Source organism: Nuphar pumila, chromosome 11, assembly GCF_984573655.1.
Source record: "Nuphar pumila chromosome 11, dmNupPumi1.hap1.1, whole genome shotgun sequence".
In the NCBI taxonomy this organism is placed as follows: domain Eukaryota; kingdom Viridiplantae; phylum Streptophyta; class Magnoliopsida; order Nymphaeales; family Nymphaeaceae; genus Nuphar; species Nuphar pumila.
The window spans coordinates 104,236,872-104,255,555 of record NC_143259.1 but is presented as its reverse complement, the minus strand read 5'-3'; the positions used below and the strand labels follow the sequence as shown (position 1 = coordinate 104,255,555).

Below are 18,684 nucleotides of genomic sequence, written 5' to 3'. Positions count from 1 at the left end.
CGTGTGTAATCATTAATAAAGGTAACAAAACAGCTAGAACCACCCTTAGACAAAATTGGTGGACTCAAAACATCCAATTGAACAAGATCAGAAGTTCTAATTGACTCTATCTCGCTGGGTTCGAAAGGTAAGGCATGACTTTTTGCTAGTCTACAACTCTCACATTCCTTTACATGTGCTGACATAGAAATTTTAGATCCACCCAAGGGCACAAGATACTGCAATCTAGAACTAGAAATATGACCAAGTCGTTGATGCCACAACATAGAGTCATCCAAAACTGTTTCTCCTAAACCACCTCTAAGTCCCTTCTGATAACTCAAATCTAATGAGTCCAAGTAATATGTGTCCCCTATCCTATGGCCAATCACAATCCGCTTTCCTGAAAGTTGATCCTGCACAATACAATCAATAGGAGAGAAGATTACATTACAAAAGAAGGAACATGAAACACTTGAGAAATATTCAAGTTGCTCCCAGGACAAGATATGGGAGTAACAGATCCAACCTTTGAAACTTTTATGGAGGACCAGTTTGCAGTGCGAAATGACCCATTGCAAGGATAACAATTGATTAGAATAGACTCTTATGCAGCCATTGTCACGAACCAATATGATTCTATAGTGAGCCACTTATGGGCTAAAGCACAACTTGAGAAATGACCACTTATGGGTCCAACACAAAGAAGATATAAAAAGAAGCCTCTTAAGGGCTGAGAAGACACACAAAAGAATGCACTTTATTAGGGAATAACCTTTGAGAAAAAAAGATACAATGACAGAGGGGTCTCATCCCTTTATATATAAAAAGGAATCCCTAGAGAGCCGTTGGGTAGGATCCAATGACTCCTAGAAAGATTCTCAAAAATCCCTTTAGGGATGGAAATATTTACAATAAAAAAATATAAAAGAATAAAAAAGAAAAGAAATAAAATAATACACTTGTTGAGAATTACATGTGAAAAGACAAATTTCCCTAAGATACATATGTAAACATATATATATATATATATATATATATATATATATATATATATGTACACATATGTTTACATTAACACTCCCTCTCAAACTTATGGTGGGATCATCGAAAGTTTGCCCAACAAGAAATGAAACATTGGGGAAGGCAAGGTTTTTGTGAAGAAGTCTGTGAGCTGATATTTTGAGGTCACATGGCAATGAAATAGTCTTCTACCAAAAAAATTCTCTAACATAATGACAATCAATCACAATATGTTTAGTGTGTTCATGAAAAGTATGATTTTCAACAATGTAAATGACACTCTTATTGTCACAACATAATCGTGATGGCTCTGTCATAATCACTCTCATATCTTTGAAAAGACACCTCAACCATACAATTTCAAATGTAGTAGTTATCGCTCAATACTCTTCTTCTATAAAGGATAGAGATATGTTTTGTTGTTTTTTACACTTTCAAGATACCAAAGAATCTCCTATAAAAACACAGAAACCAGTAGTTGAGCGCATGTCATTAGGGTCTCCCCCCCAATCAAAATCAGAGTATGTAATTAAATCAAGAGGGGAAGATAAATATAGAAATAATCGTTTAGAAGTAGAGTTTTTCAAATATTTGACAATACGCATAACGACACTTATATGCATAGTGGTAGAAGAATGCTGAAATTGACTGGTTGTGTGAATTGCATATGATACGTCTGATTTGGTAATAGTCAAGTATGTCAATAGCCCAACCATTTGCCGATATGGAGTGGGATCATCCAGTGAGGTTCCATCGTCTATTTTCATCTTTAAATTTATTACTTCAGGTGTATCCACTCTTTTGTCATCAGTGATTCCAGACTTGTCAATAATTTCATTTGCAAATTTGGATTGATATAGCAAGTACCCTCTAGGAGAATATGCAACCTCAATCCCTAAGAAAAATCTGAGAAAACCAATGTTAGTCATTTCAAAACTTTGTTTAAGAATGAATTTAACTTGATCTACTCCTTGTTTATCTCCAACAGTTATGATCATATCATCAACGTAAAGCAATAGGATAACAATATCTACAGCGAAATTCTTAACAAACAAAGCAGTTTCAGTGTAACATAAAATATATTCAAGTTTAACTATAACATGACTAAAGCGATCATACCAAGCCTTTTGAGCTTGCTCAAGACCATATAAGGTCTTTCTAAGGCGAAAACTTTTCTCTTAGGAACATTATATCCAGAAGGTGGATCCATATATACATCTTTTAAATCACCATTTATAAATGCATTTTTAACGTTCATTTGGTGGGTAATTTGGTCATGTCCTAATAGTAGCTACAACTATGAGAATTCGAACAGTGGTCATCCTGGCTACAGTAGCAAATGTTTAATCATAATCAATTTCATATTCTTAAACATATCCTTTGGCGACGAACCTAGCCTTATGCCTTTCTAGTGTTCCATCACTTTTAGTTTTAACTTTAAAAATCCATCTACAACCTATTGTTTTCTTATTGATTTGTAAGTTTGATAGTTCCCCAGTTTTGGATTTTTCTAAGGCCCTAATTTCTTCATTCATAACATCTTTCTATTAAGGATAATCCTTTGAGTGATTATATATAAAAGGTTCAAAATATGAAAAGATTTTTGCTAAACAAGCTCTATTATAATGAGGCTCAAATTACTCTTATTTTGCAAGCCTATCTAGAGCTCTATGTGGTCTCTCTAAGTGCCTAATAGTTGAGGTCTTTTGTCCTTATATGTTTGAATATTTTTCTAAGGCACTTAGTGTTTCATTATCCTTTCTTCTTTGATATTGAATGTCAAATTGAGATTCACTGCAAGTTATCTTTTTAATGTCTTCATTTTGTATGTTATTATTTTCAAGACAAATTTCTAAAAAGTTGCATTCATTCTCATTTTTTTGTGTTAGTTTCAAATCAATTTTTCAGTTCTAAAAAGGTGACATTTCTAGAAATATATAGTTTATTATTTTCGAAATCATAAAACCTAAATCCCTTTTTACTTTCTCCATAACTTAAAAACACACATGGGATGGCCTTAGGAGACAGTATATCATTTTTATGGTTGAGTACAAAACATCTACACCCAAAGATTCTTAGCCTAAAATAATCAGCCGAGACTTTATAAATCTTTTCATATGGTGAAAGATTTTGAATTTTTGAGGAAGGCAATCTATTTATAAGATACATAGCAGTAAAGGCTACCTTAACCCAAAAATATTTTGAAACACCCTTAGATATGAGTAAGGTTCGAGTGGCCCTTATCATGTGCCGGTGTTTTCTTTCGGCTAAACCATTTTGTTGTGGTGTATTAGTACAAGACCCTTGATGAAGTATTCCATTTTCTCTTAGATATTTTTGAAAACCATTGGACATATACGCATCCCCTAAGTCAGAATGAAAAATCGATATATTGGTCTTCAAAAGATTTGTCACTAACTTATGAAAATTTTAAAAATTCTCAAATACTTCATATTTATGTTTGAGAAAGTATATCCACGTAAAGCGAGAGTAGTCATCACTGGAGGTTTTAGATCTTGTTTTAGATCCTGTCAATCTATTTATAAATTATGCTTGAAAATAGTTTTAGATCTTTTTTGACTGATATAAATTTATTTGTTAAGAAAATTAATGCAGGTATTATTGTTCGCCTATTATATGTGGATAACATGATCATCACTAGAGGAGGTACACAGGGAATGACAAATATTAAAAATTTGCGTAAAAATAATTTTGAAATGACTGATTTGGGTTTCTTAAGATACTTTCTAGGAATTAAAATTGCTTATTCCCCTAGAAGATATTTATTGTCTCAGTTTAAGTTAGCTTTTGATGTTATTTCTAGCTCTACAATCACAGATGATAAGAGAGTAGATACTTCAAAGATTGTAAATGTCAAGATGTGAATAGACAGTAGAGAACCTCTTGAAGATCTGACTCCTTATAGACAGCTTATCGGGGCACTCTCTTACATTTTCATTACTAGACCTAACATAGCTCATGTTGTACACACAACTAGTCAATTCAAATACGCTTTCACTTTTGTTCACATGGGAGTCGTCTTACGAATTATTAGATATGTTAAAACTTTTATTACTAGAGGTATCTTCTTGTCTTCATCAAACTTTTGTTCACATGGGAGCCATTGACTAATTGCTTATATTGATGTTGACAGGAGTGATGATCCCAATAACAGGCACTCAACCACGGGTTTTTATGTATTTTTAGGTGACTCCTTGATTTTGTAGAGATGTAAGAAGCAATAGAAGCTCTCTTTGTTATCTACAAAAGTTGAATAATGAGTCATGGCTACTACCAAGATGGAAGTAGTCTGGCTAAGACGATTGCTGGCAGATATGGGCATTCAAATAGCAGGTACTTCAAAATATGTTGTGACAACAAAAGTATGATTTAACCATATGTTTCATGAGCGCACCAAACATATCGAGATGGATTGTCACTCTATACGGGAGAAGTACCTACAAGGCAACATTGATCTGTCGTATGTTACATCAAAGTACCGATTGGCAAACTTCTTCACCAAGTTTCTCTCTGCTCCTAGATTTTACTTCCTTTTAGGAAAACTTTTGGTAAGTTTGATGGGGTGTTAAAATGTACATATATAATGTGTATATATTATATATGTATCTATATATATATATATATATATATATATATATATATATATATATCAATATGTATATGTATATGTATATATATATGCATACGTATATACATGTATTTTTGTATATATATATTATATACTTTAATTTTGTATATTTTTTCTATTTTTCTATTCATATTTTTCATTTTCTTTCTTCATTCTTTTCTTTTTATCTTGGTCAACCCTTGGTTGACTAGTCGTTGGACTAGCTCCAACGGCTATAATGGGCTCTCCATTGAGCCCATTTTGCCCTCTTTTCTTGTGTATATAAAGGGGATGAATCCCCTCGTTTTTGTAATGCTTCTCAAGCATATTTGAGTGTCTTATTTGTGTGTGCCCATTGTGGGTTTTGTGAGTGTGCACTTTGTGGCCCACTTTTGTGCATGTCCATTGGGATTCGTATTGGTGGACATTTGTGTTTTGAACTCTCATTTCATTACATAGGAGACATCCTTTTTTTATACACTACAAGACAAAAATTGTTCACTTTCTACCTACCTAAGTACAGAAATGACCTTCTAAATAATGATATATACAAGACTAGAAGGGTCATCAATAATAGTAATACATATTAAGATTGGACTGCACGCATATACGGGTCCAGATCTTGACCCGTATCTCTATCTTTATAATATCGGGTCTGAACTGAAGAGTCTCAGACCCGACCCGATCTGGTGGTTATAAGTTCACGTAAAGAAATAGGGCAAGAGTGTATTGGAGGCTCAAAGATCTGCTGCAGTGGTTCTCCCTCCTCTCCCTTCCAGCAAGCAGAAGAGTCGGATACTAAAAGGTGTGTTTCTTTCATGGTATCAGAGCAGGTAAGTCTAATGACCAGGTCTAGTTCCTTCTCCCTCTCCTCTTCTTCTTCAAGTTTCACCTTCCTCTGTTCTTCTTCTTTGATTTTTTAATCGTCCCTTGCTCCTGTGAGAGTTAACAAAAAAAAATCTCATTTTCTTCTCTGATTCGATTCTTCTCGGATTTTTCTGATTGTACCTAATTGGGCCCTTTTCCCTTGATCCTGTGAGAGTTAACACAAAAAAAGGGGTTCGTGCCCAACCTTATTTCCCCTTTTCTTCTTATTTCCCTAAACAAGTTTCTTTCTATCGTTACCAACCACGTTAATTTTATTACCTAATTTGTTCAGATCTGATCATTCAGATTTGATAATTCCCAACAGGCCACGCTAACGTCTGATCTGATCATTCAGATCAGATCTTAACGTCTGGACCCCAGATTGATTTTGATTGCGTAAAAAGAGAGGTTGTTCCTTTCTTGCATATTTTCCCCTGCTCTCGTTCTATATCTTATTTTTGTTTCAAATCAGAGGTGCGTATATCGTTCATTCACGATATTTTTTTTAGTCAAAGCATATAACCCAAAGCACGAGTTTTTTTTTTTTGACCATATTTGTAATTGTTCCTGATCTCAATTTCTGCAAATCATTTATGAAGAAATATATCAAGACTGTCCAAAAAAAAAAAACGGACAAGTCTGGGTCATTGCATTGCTGAGCAATTTTTCTTACATTCTTTTTATTCAACTCGTGTTCTCTTATTCTCCTTCTTAGTCAATTCGTCTCGTCTTCATGGATTCTCCATCATTTCCGTCCAGTTTTCTTGGCCAACTCATATCTGAGAAATTGAATAATTCCAACTACTTGACTTGGAAAAGGCAAATTTTGCCTTTTATTCGTAGTTTGGACCTCTCTGGCCACATCGATGGAATGATCCATGCACCATCTGAGTTCATTATGTAGGAAGAGCAAGATCATAAAGGGGAAGTTTCTAACAAACTAGTTCGCAATCCAGAGTTTACAACATGGAAAAGAAAAGATCAAGTTGTCATGGCTTACATTACCTCTACTCTTTCTCAAGAGGTATTAGTGGCCATTCCAGATGAATGTTCAGCTAGAGAACTATGGCAGATATTAGCACAGACCTATTCACAGATTTCAGAGGCTAGGATTCTTCATTTAAAAAGAGAGTTTTAGCTCCTAAAGAAAGACAATTTATCAGTTACAAAATACATGAACAAAGTCAAGAGCATCGCAGATCAATTAGCGATGGTGGGTTGTGTAATTCCTGACAAAGAAAAATTTCAGCAAGCGCTGAATGGTCTTGGACCTGACTATCACATGTTGGCCACCTCTCTTCTATGCCTTCCTTCATTGCCTAACTTTGATGATATGCGGGCAAAACTACTACAGTATGAAGTTACCATTAGAGGTGAGGAGCTGATTCAAAATAGCAATAATGAGGTTCTCGCCACAGGTATGATGGCAGGACGAGGACGTGGAGGTTTTCGCGGTGGATGGGGACAGGGAAGAGGTAATCAAGGAGGTTGTGGATTACTTCCCACGCCTAACATGTCACCCAACTCACTTCCAATGAACCAGTCCTCTAGACATATACCAACGTGTTTTCAGTGTAATAAAAGGAGGCACATTAAGGCAAATTGTTGGCATAATCCGCAAAACAAAGGCAGATTTAATGGTACTGGGGCTTCCACTAAAGGCCAAGCAAGGGATGAAAAGGAGAATGTGAAGAATCTCTTGATTTCTGCTCTTTCTGAGTTAAGTTTTAAGCAGACTGAGCAAAGAACTTGGCACATTGACTCTAGGGCTGCTGCACATGTGACAGGTGATGCTAGTAAGATTTCTCAACTCATTCCTTATCATGGTAAATTCAGTATTAAAATTGGAGATGGTGCCCTCCATCCTATCTCTCATGTTGGAAACGTTTCTCTTCCACTCCCAAACTCGTCACTTCTTTTATCAAATGTTTATCACTCACCCAGTATTGTTAAAAATATTGTTTCTGTTTCTAAACTTGATAATACTAATTCTTCTGTCGAATTCACTCCTTTTGTTTGTGTCAAGGATCTCCTCACGAAGAAGACGCTCGTTGAAGGAGAACGACAGGGAAATATGTATGTCCTCAAGGAGTCTCATACTGCTCGTGTTGCTCCAATAAAGTCATTGACGGTTCAACCAGTGTCATTCAAAGATTGTTTTAGTTTGTCTCAGTGTAATAAGCCAAACATTTGGCATCGTCGTTTGGGTCATTGTAATCGTTCATTCATTGAAAGACTTGTGTCTAGTGGACTTGTTCAACAGTCTAGTTTAAATAATGAGTCTGATATTTCTCTTTGTCCCAACTGTCATTTATGTAAGAGTCATGTTCTTCCATTTCACTCAATAAATCAAAGAGCTTTTGTGCCTTTTGAAATTGTCTATTCTGATGTTTGGGGACCTACCCCACAATCTTCTTTGTCGGGTAGCCGCTATTATGTCACCTTTATTGATAGTTATTCCAAGTATACTTGGATCTATTTTATGAAACACAAATCTGAAGTGTTTAAGTTTTTTCGTGCATTTTGTCCCTTAGTAATCAATTTGCATCTCAAATCCAACATTTTCAATGTGATGGTGGGGGAGAGTATCTATCAAAGGAATTTACTGAATTTCTCCAGGATAATGGAATAAGTCGTCGAATATCTTGTCCACATACACCCCAACAAAATGGTGTGGCGGAAAGAAAACACCGGCATATTGTAGAAAGTGCCTTGAGCATGATACATGGTACTAATGTCCCTTTGAGCTTGTGGACTAAAGCTTTTCATTATGTTGTGTATGTCATAAATTGACTGCTCATGAAATTGCTTGCAAACCAATCTCATTATTTTACACTCTTTGGGACTTACCCTGATTATAATGGATTACGAGTGTTTGGTTGTGTATGTTATGTTCATATTGACAGTTCCCAACGTGACAAGTTCCAGAACAAGGCAAGCAAATGTAAGTTCGTTGGTTATGTTGATCAGTACAAAGGTTATCGTTGCTATGATCCTACTGCCCATCGAATCAGAGTCTCACAGAATGTTGTGTTTGATGAGACCCATACCGAGAGCTCAGGAAGGATAGAAAAACACAACGTAGATGGTGACAGTTATCAGTCGTGGCTTGCTGCTGAGGTATTCGATCAAATGGCCACCCTCGATACTTCCTTATGCCATTCTATATCGTCTGAACAAAGTAAAACCGATGTGTGTTTACAAAGGGAAGAATCACCAAATACCCAGGACACTATGCCTACCGTTTCAGATGTTGCCAAGTTCCAAGAAGTTGTCTATGTACGGCGGAATAAAGATAATGCTCAACGAACTGATGTGCAGCCTAGAAGACTTGAAAGGATTCGTCATCCTATTGAAAGATGGGTTAGTTATAACAACTTCTCTATGGAGTTACAATTGTTCCTCTCTCAGATTGAAAAACAGGATGAACCTATTAGCTTTGCACAAGCGTCTATGTCACTTAAATGGGTTGAAGCCATGAATGAGGAAATGAGAGCCTTACATGTGTGTGGAACTTGGGAGATTGTTCCTAGACCATCAGACAAAAACGTTGTAGGGTCTAAATGGGTCTATAAAATAAAGTACAAACTTGATGGATCCATCGAGCGCTACATGGGCAAGATTACGATGAGACTTTTAGTCTTGGGGTCAAGATGGGAACTATTCGATTAATTTTGTCTTTGTCAGTTCAGTGTGGATGGACTCGCAGTCAGCTTGATGTCAAAAATGCATTCTTATATGGTAGCCTGAAAGAAGAGGTGTACATGGAACAACCCTCTGGTTATGCAGAATACAGCCCCAACACACATGTTTGCAAACTACAAAGAGCCATTTATGGGTTAAAGCAGGCTTCTCGTTCTTGGTTTGACAGTTTTTCCCTTGAAGTTCAGCGATATAGTTTCATTCGTTCCCACCTCGATCATTCATTGTTTATCTTCTGTGACTGTCAGGTATGTACCTTGATTCTTATATATGTGGATGACATTATTATTACTGAAAATTCTGATGAACGCATAGAAGACACCAAGGACTTACTGAGTCGGCAGTTTAAAATGAAAGATTTGGGAGTCTTGCGTTATTTCTTGGGAGTTGAAGTGGATAGACAAAATGAATCTCTTTCATTAACTCAACACAAATACACCTTGAATCTATTGGAAAAAACAGGCATGACAGATTGTAAACCAATATCCACTCCTAGTGTATTAAATCACAAGTTCAGTTCTCAAGATGGAGAACCATATAAAGACTCCAGGCAGTATCGTAGTCTCGTTGGTATGCTTCAATACCTCACCTTCACCAGACCAGACATTGTGTATGTCGTGAACTAAGTGTCACAATTCATGCATGACCCACGATCAGAGCATATGAATGTTGTTAAGAGAATTCTTCGATATTTAAAAGGAACTCTTGGAGATGGCCTAGTTTATAATCAATCCAAGTTCAAAGGGAAGCGACATCGAGTGGATGTTTACACAGATGTCGATTGGGCAGGAGATCCAGATGACAAACGATCAGTTTCTAGATATTGTGTTTTTCTTGACGGAAACTTAATAGCATGGAGTAGCAGGAAACAGCGTGCGGTTGCACGATCCAGTACAAAAGCTGAGTACCGGTCTATGGCGGCTGCTACAGCAAAAGCTACATGGTTGAGACATCTTTTGACTGAGATCAGAGAATTTATTATGCCTACTAATCTCTTTTGTGATAATCAGAGTGCCATACAAATTGCCATCAACCCCATTCATCACAGTCATACCAAACATATAGAAATTGATCAACACTTTGTTCGGCAAAAAGTCGAAGATAGAGAAGTTGAACCAGCCTATGTTCCCACGGCTGATCAAGTGGCAGATTTGTTTACTAAGGGACTTACTAGCGTCTATTTTTGGTTTTTAAAAGGCAAGTTGTCCATGGTACAAAATCATGCACAACTTGAGAGAGACTATTAAGATTGGACTGCATGCATATACGGGTCCAGATCTGGACCCGTATCTCTATCTTTATAATATCGGGTCTGGACTGAAGAGTCTCAGACCAACCCGATCTGGTGGTTATAAGTTCACGTAAAGAAATAGGGCAAGAGTGTATTGGAGGCTCGAAGATCTGCTGCAGTGGTTCTCCCTCCTCTCCCTTCCAGCAAGCAGAAGAGCCGGATACTAAAAGGTGTGTTTCTTTCAATACATTTGTTACAATCAACACAAGAGTTACACTATTCAACAGCATGGATATAGATGTAGGTTTGGGGACAACTATTTGTTATAGATAGTATTTAAGGGGATAAAATACGGGTATAAAAAGTGGAGTATCCATCTGTCATAGGAATCAATCCATGCATCATCATCAATAAACATGGCTACAGGGAAATTGCAGCACCTCCTCCAGGGCAGCCACAACCACCAATTAATAAAGAGAACAAGTTCTAGTTCCCACCATCTTCAGTACATATTTACAAGTGATGCAGACCATGAAATGTATTTTAATGTCAACAGGTTAGCAACCCAATATGAAGGATATGGATTGAATGTTATAAAGTGACTCTCACTGATGAAATCAAGGCATTTTGTTCTTGGTTGAGATATTTAGGTTGGAGCTCTGACTGACCATCAAGAAATTTTCTTTTAAAAAGTGGATCTTGCATCAGTTAGATGAAACAAATATTTTTATCCACAATGGGTTGTGCGGAGCAGCATGTTGCATTGATATTGGATGGTTGCAAACAGAAAAAGTTTATGATGAGGACATTCACCAACCAATACTCGCTCATGTCTCAAAAGGTTTTACTAAAATTTTCTCACAAACTTAACCAAAATCTATTTGATTATTATTTAATTACTCATTATCCACATCCATAGAGTCTCCTGGCATTATTCTATTCGTTCAATGCAAATGATAAGATTACAGTAAGGAATTTAGGTGATCATATCACCCACATCAAACAGCTTGTTCATGACGAGATTCGGATGGACTGGCCCTCTCGAATTAAATCAAAATTGTAGATTGGATTGCTTAAAAATGATGTGACATAATCAAGCCTGATTTGATTCAGAATTTGGTCATAAGTGAAATTAACGGTTTTTGCATTCTTGCAGCCTCAAGTTCTAAAATGATAATAAACACTTCAATAAACTGACCAGTGCAACCATGAAACATTTTTTCCCCACTATATGGACGACCCTTCTGGTAATCAAGACAAAAGGTTTGTGCTGCATCTTGAAATATATCCAAAGGAAACCTGATCAGTAGCCTATCCACAAAAGGCGTTTTCCACATCCTTTCATTTCTTGTAGTAAAGAAAAAAGGGGTTTAGTTCATGTTAGCACAAAATCCAGGAATTGATCCATGAGAGCTGTTACATCAGAGGTTATATAAGATAAAATACTACAGTATAAGCTTTATTAGAACATCACTCTTAATCCTTCATGCATTGTGATAATCCTAGTGTTACTTGTATATATGTACAGTTCACTGTAATAGAAATAAAACATGTTCCATGAAGACAAGTGAAGAGGTCAATCACAATTTCTAAGCAGCAGCTACCAGCTTGAAAGTTAATTGATCATGCACTCGCTTGCCAACTGCAGGTCATCGATGGCCAAACCATGCATAAACTAGATCCTTGCTGTGTTTGAAGGACCTTATCCTTGTATGGTTGTTCCACCATACATGCTAAGATTTATGATACACAAGCCTTATTTCCATACCCAACATAACGAACACAAACTGCTGGCACTCAAAGCACATTATCAAGTACTCATGATAAATCAAGGAACCATGTACTTTCTCGTGACCACTTCCCTCTCCCACTCTTATGCGAAAAAAAATCAATGATAAATGACATTTTCTAAACAAATGATCAAAATTCAAAAGGTCAATCTTAATCCAAGCAACTTTTACAACCATACAACATTTGAGCATGACAAGCAGCTGGCAAGAAAATAGTACATTCAATAGCATTCTTTGTTCAATGCAATCTGCATTTGGAGATGGCTTGCCATCAACAACCAGCAGCAACATATTTGTCGCAAACTGCTCAATTCTTTCTGATAAATAACCAAGATGAAATAGTTTATTTGCTACCTGCATTAGAAAAGAACATATCAGAATAACATGACAAATCGAATTTAGTTAAAGCAATGAGAATATTAAGTAATTTGAAGCATTGTTTCAGAAATGGCATGAGTATCAAGATAGACCAATGTTAGATTGAACATCATAAAGAATAATGATAATGGAAAAGTATAAAAATAGTGCAATTCTCCAATGCAACTATCACATACCAGACGAATTGCTTTGGCTCGCACATCATCTTCCACATGAACAGAACACTGCATGTTATACAATGCCAATCAATTTTTTGTATAAGCATCTATCAATATCATTATAAATGTATGAAAGACCATTTATGAACACAAAAATTGGTGTCATAGTTGTTATATATATATATATATATATATATATATATATATATATATATATATATATATATATATATATATATATATATATATATATATATATATATATATATATATATATATATATATATATATATATATATATATATATTCTGTTTATTCCAAAATACCTGATAGGGGTATTTTGGTCTTTTGCATGTAATATAAGTTCTTTAAAAACAACTTATTTTTTAGGTTTTTTACTTTTTACTTTTTACTTTTTTCTTTTTTGTTTTTCTCTTTTTGGGACCCTGGGGGACCCCAAATTTGTAGACGTTGGGGGTCCCCAACGGTCATAAATATGACAGTTGGGGCTCCCCAACATCTACTTTGTGGAAGCCCCAAGGCCTCCCTCTCTCTCATTCTTTGTGTATATATAGAGGGGTGTTCCCCCTCTATTTTGTAGTTGTTCTCTCACTCTCTCAATAATATTACTTCTTTTTGCTTTTTGGCAATTCCCCTTTGTAGGTTTATGTGTTTGCACTTAAAGTGCTTGTGTAATCTTCTTGGTTTTTGTCCATTGTTGGACCTACAAGTGTTTTTCAATTGTTATTTGTAGTTCTCGTTATTTCATTACAATAGTAACAAAGTTAGATGGAGAACTTGTACCCTCCATTTGAACTCAATGGGGTATGATGTGTGCATGCACATCCCCTCTACCTCTCACTCAGTGTCATTAATATTGTGATATTTTCAAAATATTGGATATATATATATCGCTACAGGAAGCATTGTTGTTTTTTATCTTTTTTATTCAGAAAAAAAAACAAATTTTTGAGAGATAAAATTTTTGGGAAAATATCCAAATCAAATAGATGGATTTTATAAGATTTGGGTGTTTTTGTAAAACTTTCTGTTTTAAAAAAATATCAAAAATAAAGGACTTAAAAAATAAAAAATACTATTATTCTCTATTAATAAAAACGGCATGATTTACAAAGAAACACTAACTTTGGGTGAGATTTGAAAAATCCCCAAGTTGAATGTCGTTATGGATGGGTTTATGAAGGGTAATTTTGAGTTTTTTCAAAATTTTGAAAGTGTATATTTGAAAGGTTTTAAAGGGTAAAAAAGAAAAGATGAAAACCAACGTTTGGCACATGGGTTTTAAAAAAGTTTCAAGGGTTATGGAACTTAAAAAAGTTAAGAGCCCTTTCAAGGCTCATAAAGGCAGACAAGAAAGGGGGCAGTGTGTGTTGATTGCAGCCTATGTCACAAAGATATGGACACAGACGGATACGTGAATCATATACGTGGCATGAATTCATTAATTTTCAAAAACTATGATACGACGATACGTGTATATATATAAGTGCGACCAATATCGCCGATATTTTTTAAATATCAAGATAATAGCGGCTATTTCAAGGTGTCGGATAATATCAGGAATATATCATGATATTTTAAAAATACCAAAAAAATATTTATATCACGATAATATTGCTATATTATCATGGTATTACAGCAATAAATATTGCTACAATGAACACCGCTTGCTTTCCCCATTTTGAATTTAGAAGAAAAAAAAACAGAATTGTAAAAAATGTTGGCTCGTTTCTGTGAACAGGGGGTCGATTGCAGCAAGTGAACAGAAGAAGGAAGGGAAGAAAAGGAAGGAATGAAGGGAAGAAAAAGAAAGGAAAGAAAGGAAAGAAGGAAAGGAAAGAAAGAAAAGGAAAGAAGTTTCTTTCATTTTTCTATTTTTTGTATTTGTACTTTTTTAGAATTTTTTTAAATATTGTAAAGATATTCCCCAGATTTATCAGCTTTTGAAAATCTCTCCAAGAAATACCCTCATCGAGAAATTATCTTAAACGATATAGGTGACTATGATATATATATATATATATATATATATATATATATATATATATATATATATATTGTTAAGTTAAAAAGCCAAAAAAGTAGAGTTGTTAAAGATAAATTTAGAATAACCTTATTACGTCCATGTCATTTCTCACCTCATCGGCGGGCAGGAGGGAGAACCACCAGCCAGCGATTCTGTTGTACGCTTCTCTCGCAACCAGCATATCCCACAAGCACACACCCTTCTCTAGTGTAGCAATCTGACCAGTGGAGGTAATGAATGATATATGGCTTCCAGAAGATGTGGATGTTAAATCACATTGTAGTGTTAATGTACTATGTACATATATTTATTTATTTATATGTATGTAAATATACATTGTTCTTTTTTTATGTAAACTGAAATACCCATCAGGGGTGCTTCAGTCTTTTTACATATGTAATAGGTGTCGGCCTGCTAGGGCCTGACTGGTAAATTGTTTTTCTTGTGTTTCTTATTTTTATTTTTTATTTGATGTACTTTATAGCTGTTGGGCCAGTCCAACTAGAAGTTGGACTGGTCCCAACGGCTATACTTAATAGTCGTTGGGGCTAGTCCAACGTCTAGTTGGACCAGCCCATGTGTGTCCTTGTGTGTCTATTTAAAGGCACACTCTCCCTTGTATATGTTATGCTTTTACTAAACATTTCTTAAGTGAATAAGTTTTTCATCGGCAGTGACCTTAATGGACATGTAGGCATTAGTAGGGATGAATTTGAGAGTATCCATGGAGGCTATGGTATAGGAGAAAGAAATGAAAGTGGAGAAAGGATTTTAGATTTTGGTTTGTCCTTTGATATGATCTTAGCAAACACTTGGTTTAGGAAGAGAGAGTCTCACCTAATAACATTTAAAAGTGGGGTTAATACGAGTCAAATAGATTGTTTCCTACTTAGAAAGAGAGATAGGAGTTGTTGCATCGATTGTAAGGTTATACCGGAAGAAAGTGTAGCTACAGAACATAGAGTCTTAATTTTAGATCTTAGAATTAGACAATGCCACAAAAGGGATAGACATAGAATAGATCCTAGAATTAAATGGTGGACACTGAAAGGAGCTAAACAATAAATGTTTGTAGAGCAGGTAGTTAAGAAAGTTGATTGGTGTCTCAAGGAAGATTCAGAATCAATGTGGAATAAGATAGCGGGTGGCATGAGAAAGGTGGCTAAGGAGGTATTGGGTGAGTTTAAAGGCGGTACACCGCTAGGTAAGGATACATCATGGTGGAACGAGGATGTCAAATTAGCTATTAAGGTTAAAAGAGAGTGTTATAGAAATCTAAGAGTCATGATAATGAGAATTTGGAGAAGTATGTGATAGCAAAGAAGGAAGCTAAAAAAGTAGTTCGAAACACGAGGAATAAGGTATATAAGGAGGTTTATGACAAGTTGGATACCAAAGAGAGCGAGAAGGATATTTATAGGCTTGCAAAGATGAGAGATAGGAAATCGAGAGATCTGGGTATGGTTAGATGTATCAAAGATGAAACAGAAAGGGTTTTAGTCAAAGATGAGGAGATTAAGGAGAGATGGAAATATTATTTTGATAAGCTATTTAATGGAAGTCATGCTCAGGATCTTGGAGACTTGTCCATTCCCTTTCATGAGATGAATCGTGATTTCATGCGCAAGATTCAAAAGAAAGAAATTGCAGAGCCTTTGAAGAAAATGAAATCAAGAAGGGCAGTTGGCCCACATGGTATACCTATCGAGGCTTGAAAATGCTTAGGAGAGAAAGATTTAGAATGGTTGACAAATCTTTTTAACAAGATTTGGCGGACAAATAAGATGCCTAATGAGTGGAGGAAGAGTGCGTTGGTGCCTGTATATAAGAATAAGGGTGATATACAAGATTGCACAAACTATCGTGGTATAAAACTCATAAGTCATACTATGAAACTTTGGGAGAGGGTGATTGAGTCTAGGTTGAGAAAGGTTGTCATGATATCGGAGAATCAATTTGGTTTTATGCCCGGAAGATCAACTATGAAGTTATACATCTTCTTAGACAACTTATTGAGAGAAATAGAGAGAGGAACAAAGATTTGCATATGGTTTTTATTGATTTGGAGAAGGCATACGATAGAGTACCTATGGACATTCTCTGGTGGACAATGATGAAGAAAGGTGCTTTTTTCAAGGGCATTAGTATAATTAAGGATATGTATGAAGGAGCAGTAACCAATGTCCGCACTTGTAGAGGGGTGACAACAAATTTTCCTATAACAATTGGGTTACATCAAGGATCTGCTTTAAGCCCTTTCCTATTTGCTATAGTGATGGATGAGCTTACGAGATCAATTCAAGAAAATGTGTCGTGGTGTATGTTGTTTGCTGATGATATTGTTTTGATTGATGAATCTAGAGCTGGGGTTAATGCTAAGTTAGAATTATGGAGACAGACATTGGAAGAAAGAGGTTTTAAGTTGAGTAAGAGTAAGACAACATATATGGAATGTCGGTTCAGTAAGCAACAAAGTAGTGATGGGAGTATAGTGAAGCTTGGTGAGCAAGAAATACCGGTGGATGATTGTTTCAAATATTTGGGATCTATCATTCAGAAGTATGGAGAAATTGATGGAGATGTAAATCATAGGATAAAGGTTGGGTGGATGAAATGGAAAAGTGCAACTGGAGTGTTGTGTGATCGTAGAATGCCATTGCGGTTGAAGGGAAAGTTTTATAGGACGACTATTAGGACCGCTTTACTATATGGTACGGAATGTTGGGCTGCCAAGAGACATCATATTCAAAAAATGAGTGTAACTGAGATGTGTATGCTGAGATGGATGTGTGGAAATACAATAAAAGATAAGATTCAGAACAAGGAGATACATAAAAAGGTAGGCGTTGCACCCATTGAAAATAAGATGAGAGAGACTCGTTTACGATGGTTTGAACATATTCGGCGAAGGCCTAATGATGCTCCAGTTAGAAGGATGAAGAAATGGAAAAATATATTAGTTAAAAGAGGTTGGGGTAGGCCTAGGAAGACTTGGATGGAGATGATAGGAAAGGATATGAATACTTTGAACCTCACCGAGGACATGGTATTGGATAGAAATGATTGGAGGAGAAGAATTCATGTGAAAGACCCAGAATGATTTTCTTTGTTGGTTCATATCGCCGACCCCAATTGTTTTGGGATGAAGGCGTAGTAGTTGTTGTTGTTGTTGTTGTTGTTGTTGTTGTTGTGCTTGCCCTTAGAGGCTCTTATGTCCACTTAGTGTGCTTTTATGATTGCTTACACTTGGTTGTTGTATTGTCCCCTGGGGGACTTGTGGCCCTTAGTGGGTTTCCTATTGTATTTTTGCTTGTTTCATTACATGGTATCAAAACCATAGGCTCTTGGGTACATGAAATCACTTCAAAGATTGTGTTTGCGGCAAAGGATCTTCAATCTCTTGCTCATCTTCATCAAGATGGCGAATAAAGAACCCATGACAGACATCACATTCAAGCTAAACGACTCCAACTACATAATGTTGATCGCCACCATAGAGAACCACCTTAAAGGAAAGAAATTGTGGGGGTGTGTAAGTAGTATTGCATGTAAATCACAACTCATACTTACCGAAAATGATGAAGATCAAGTTAAAGCCCTTGATGATGATCGAGATCAAGTTAAAGCCCTTGATGATGATGAGAGAGAAAAGGCTATGGGGATCGGCTCAGATCATATCGAAATGAGGGTTTCTTATATTATATTCATTGATTATTATACTATGTATACTTAGATATATTTTATTAGGAAAAAATATGATGTGTTCTTATGTTTCAAGAAATTTCACAAAATTGTGTAAAACCAATTTAAACCAATATTGTTATTTTTCGATCTGACTCAAGGGGAGAATATTTGTCTAACAATTTCAAAAATTATTTAAA

General features: G+C 35.7%; 1 protein-coding gene across 1 annotated transcript in view; it reads right to left on the bottom strand.

Moving 5' to 3' along the window:
• The window catches only part of LOC149822666 (uncharacterized), a 142,134-nt gene that overhangs the window by 84,076 nt on the left and 39,374 nt on the right, over positions 1-18,684 (bottom strand). Inside the window, exons 13-14 of the mRNA XM_089980338.1 lie at positions 12,775-12,822; positions 12,440-12,574 (exon numbers count right to left, since the gene is read on the bottom strand). Coding sequence (XP_089836464.1) covers positions 12,440-12,574; positions 12,775-12,822 — 183 coding nt within the window. The remainder of the gene's footprint in view (positions 1-12,439; positions 12,575-12,774; positions 12,823-18,684) is intronic.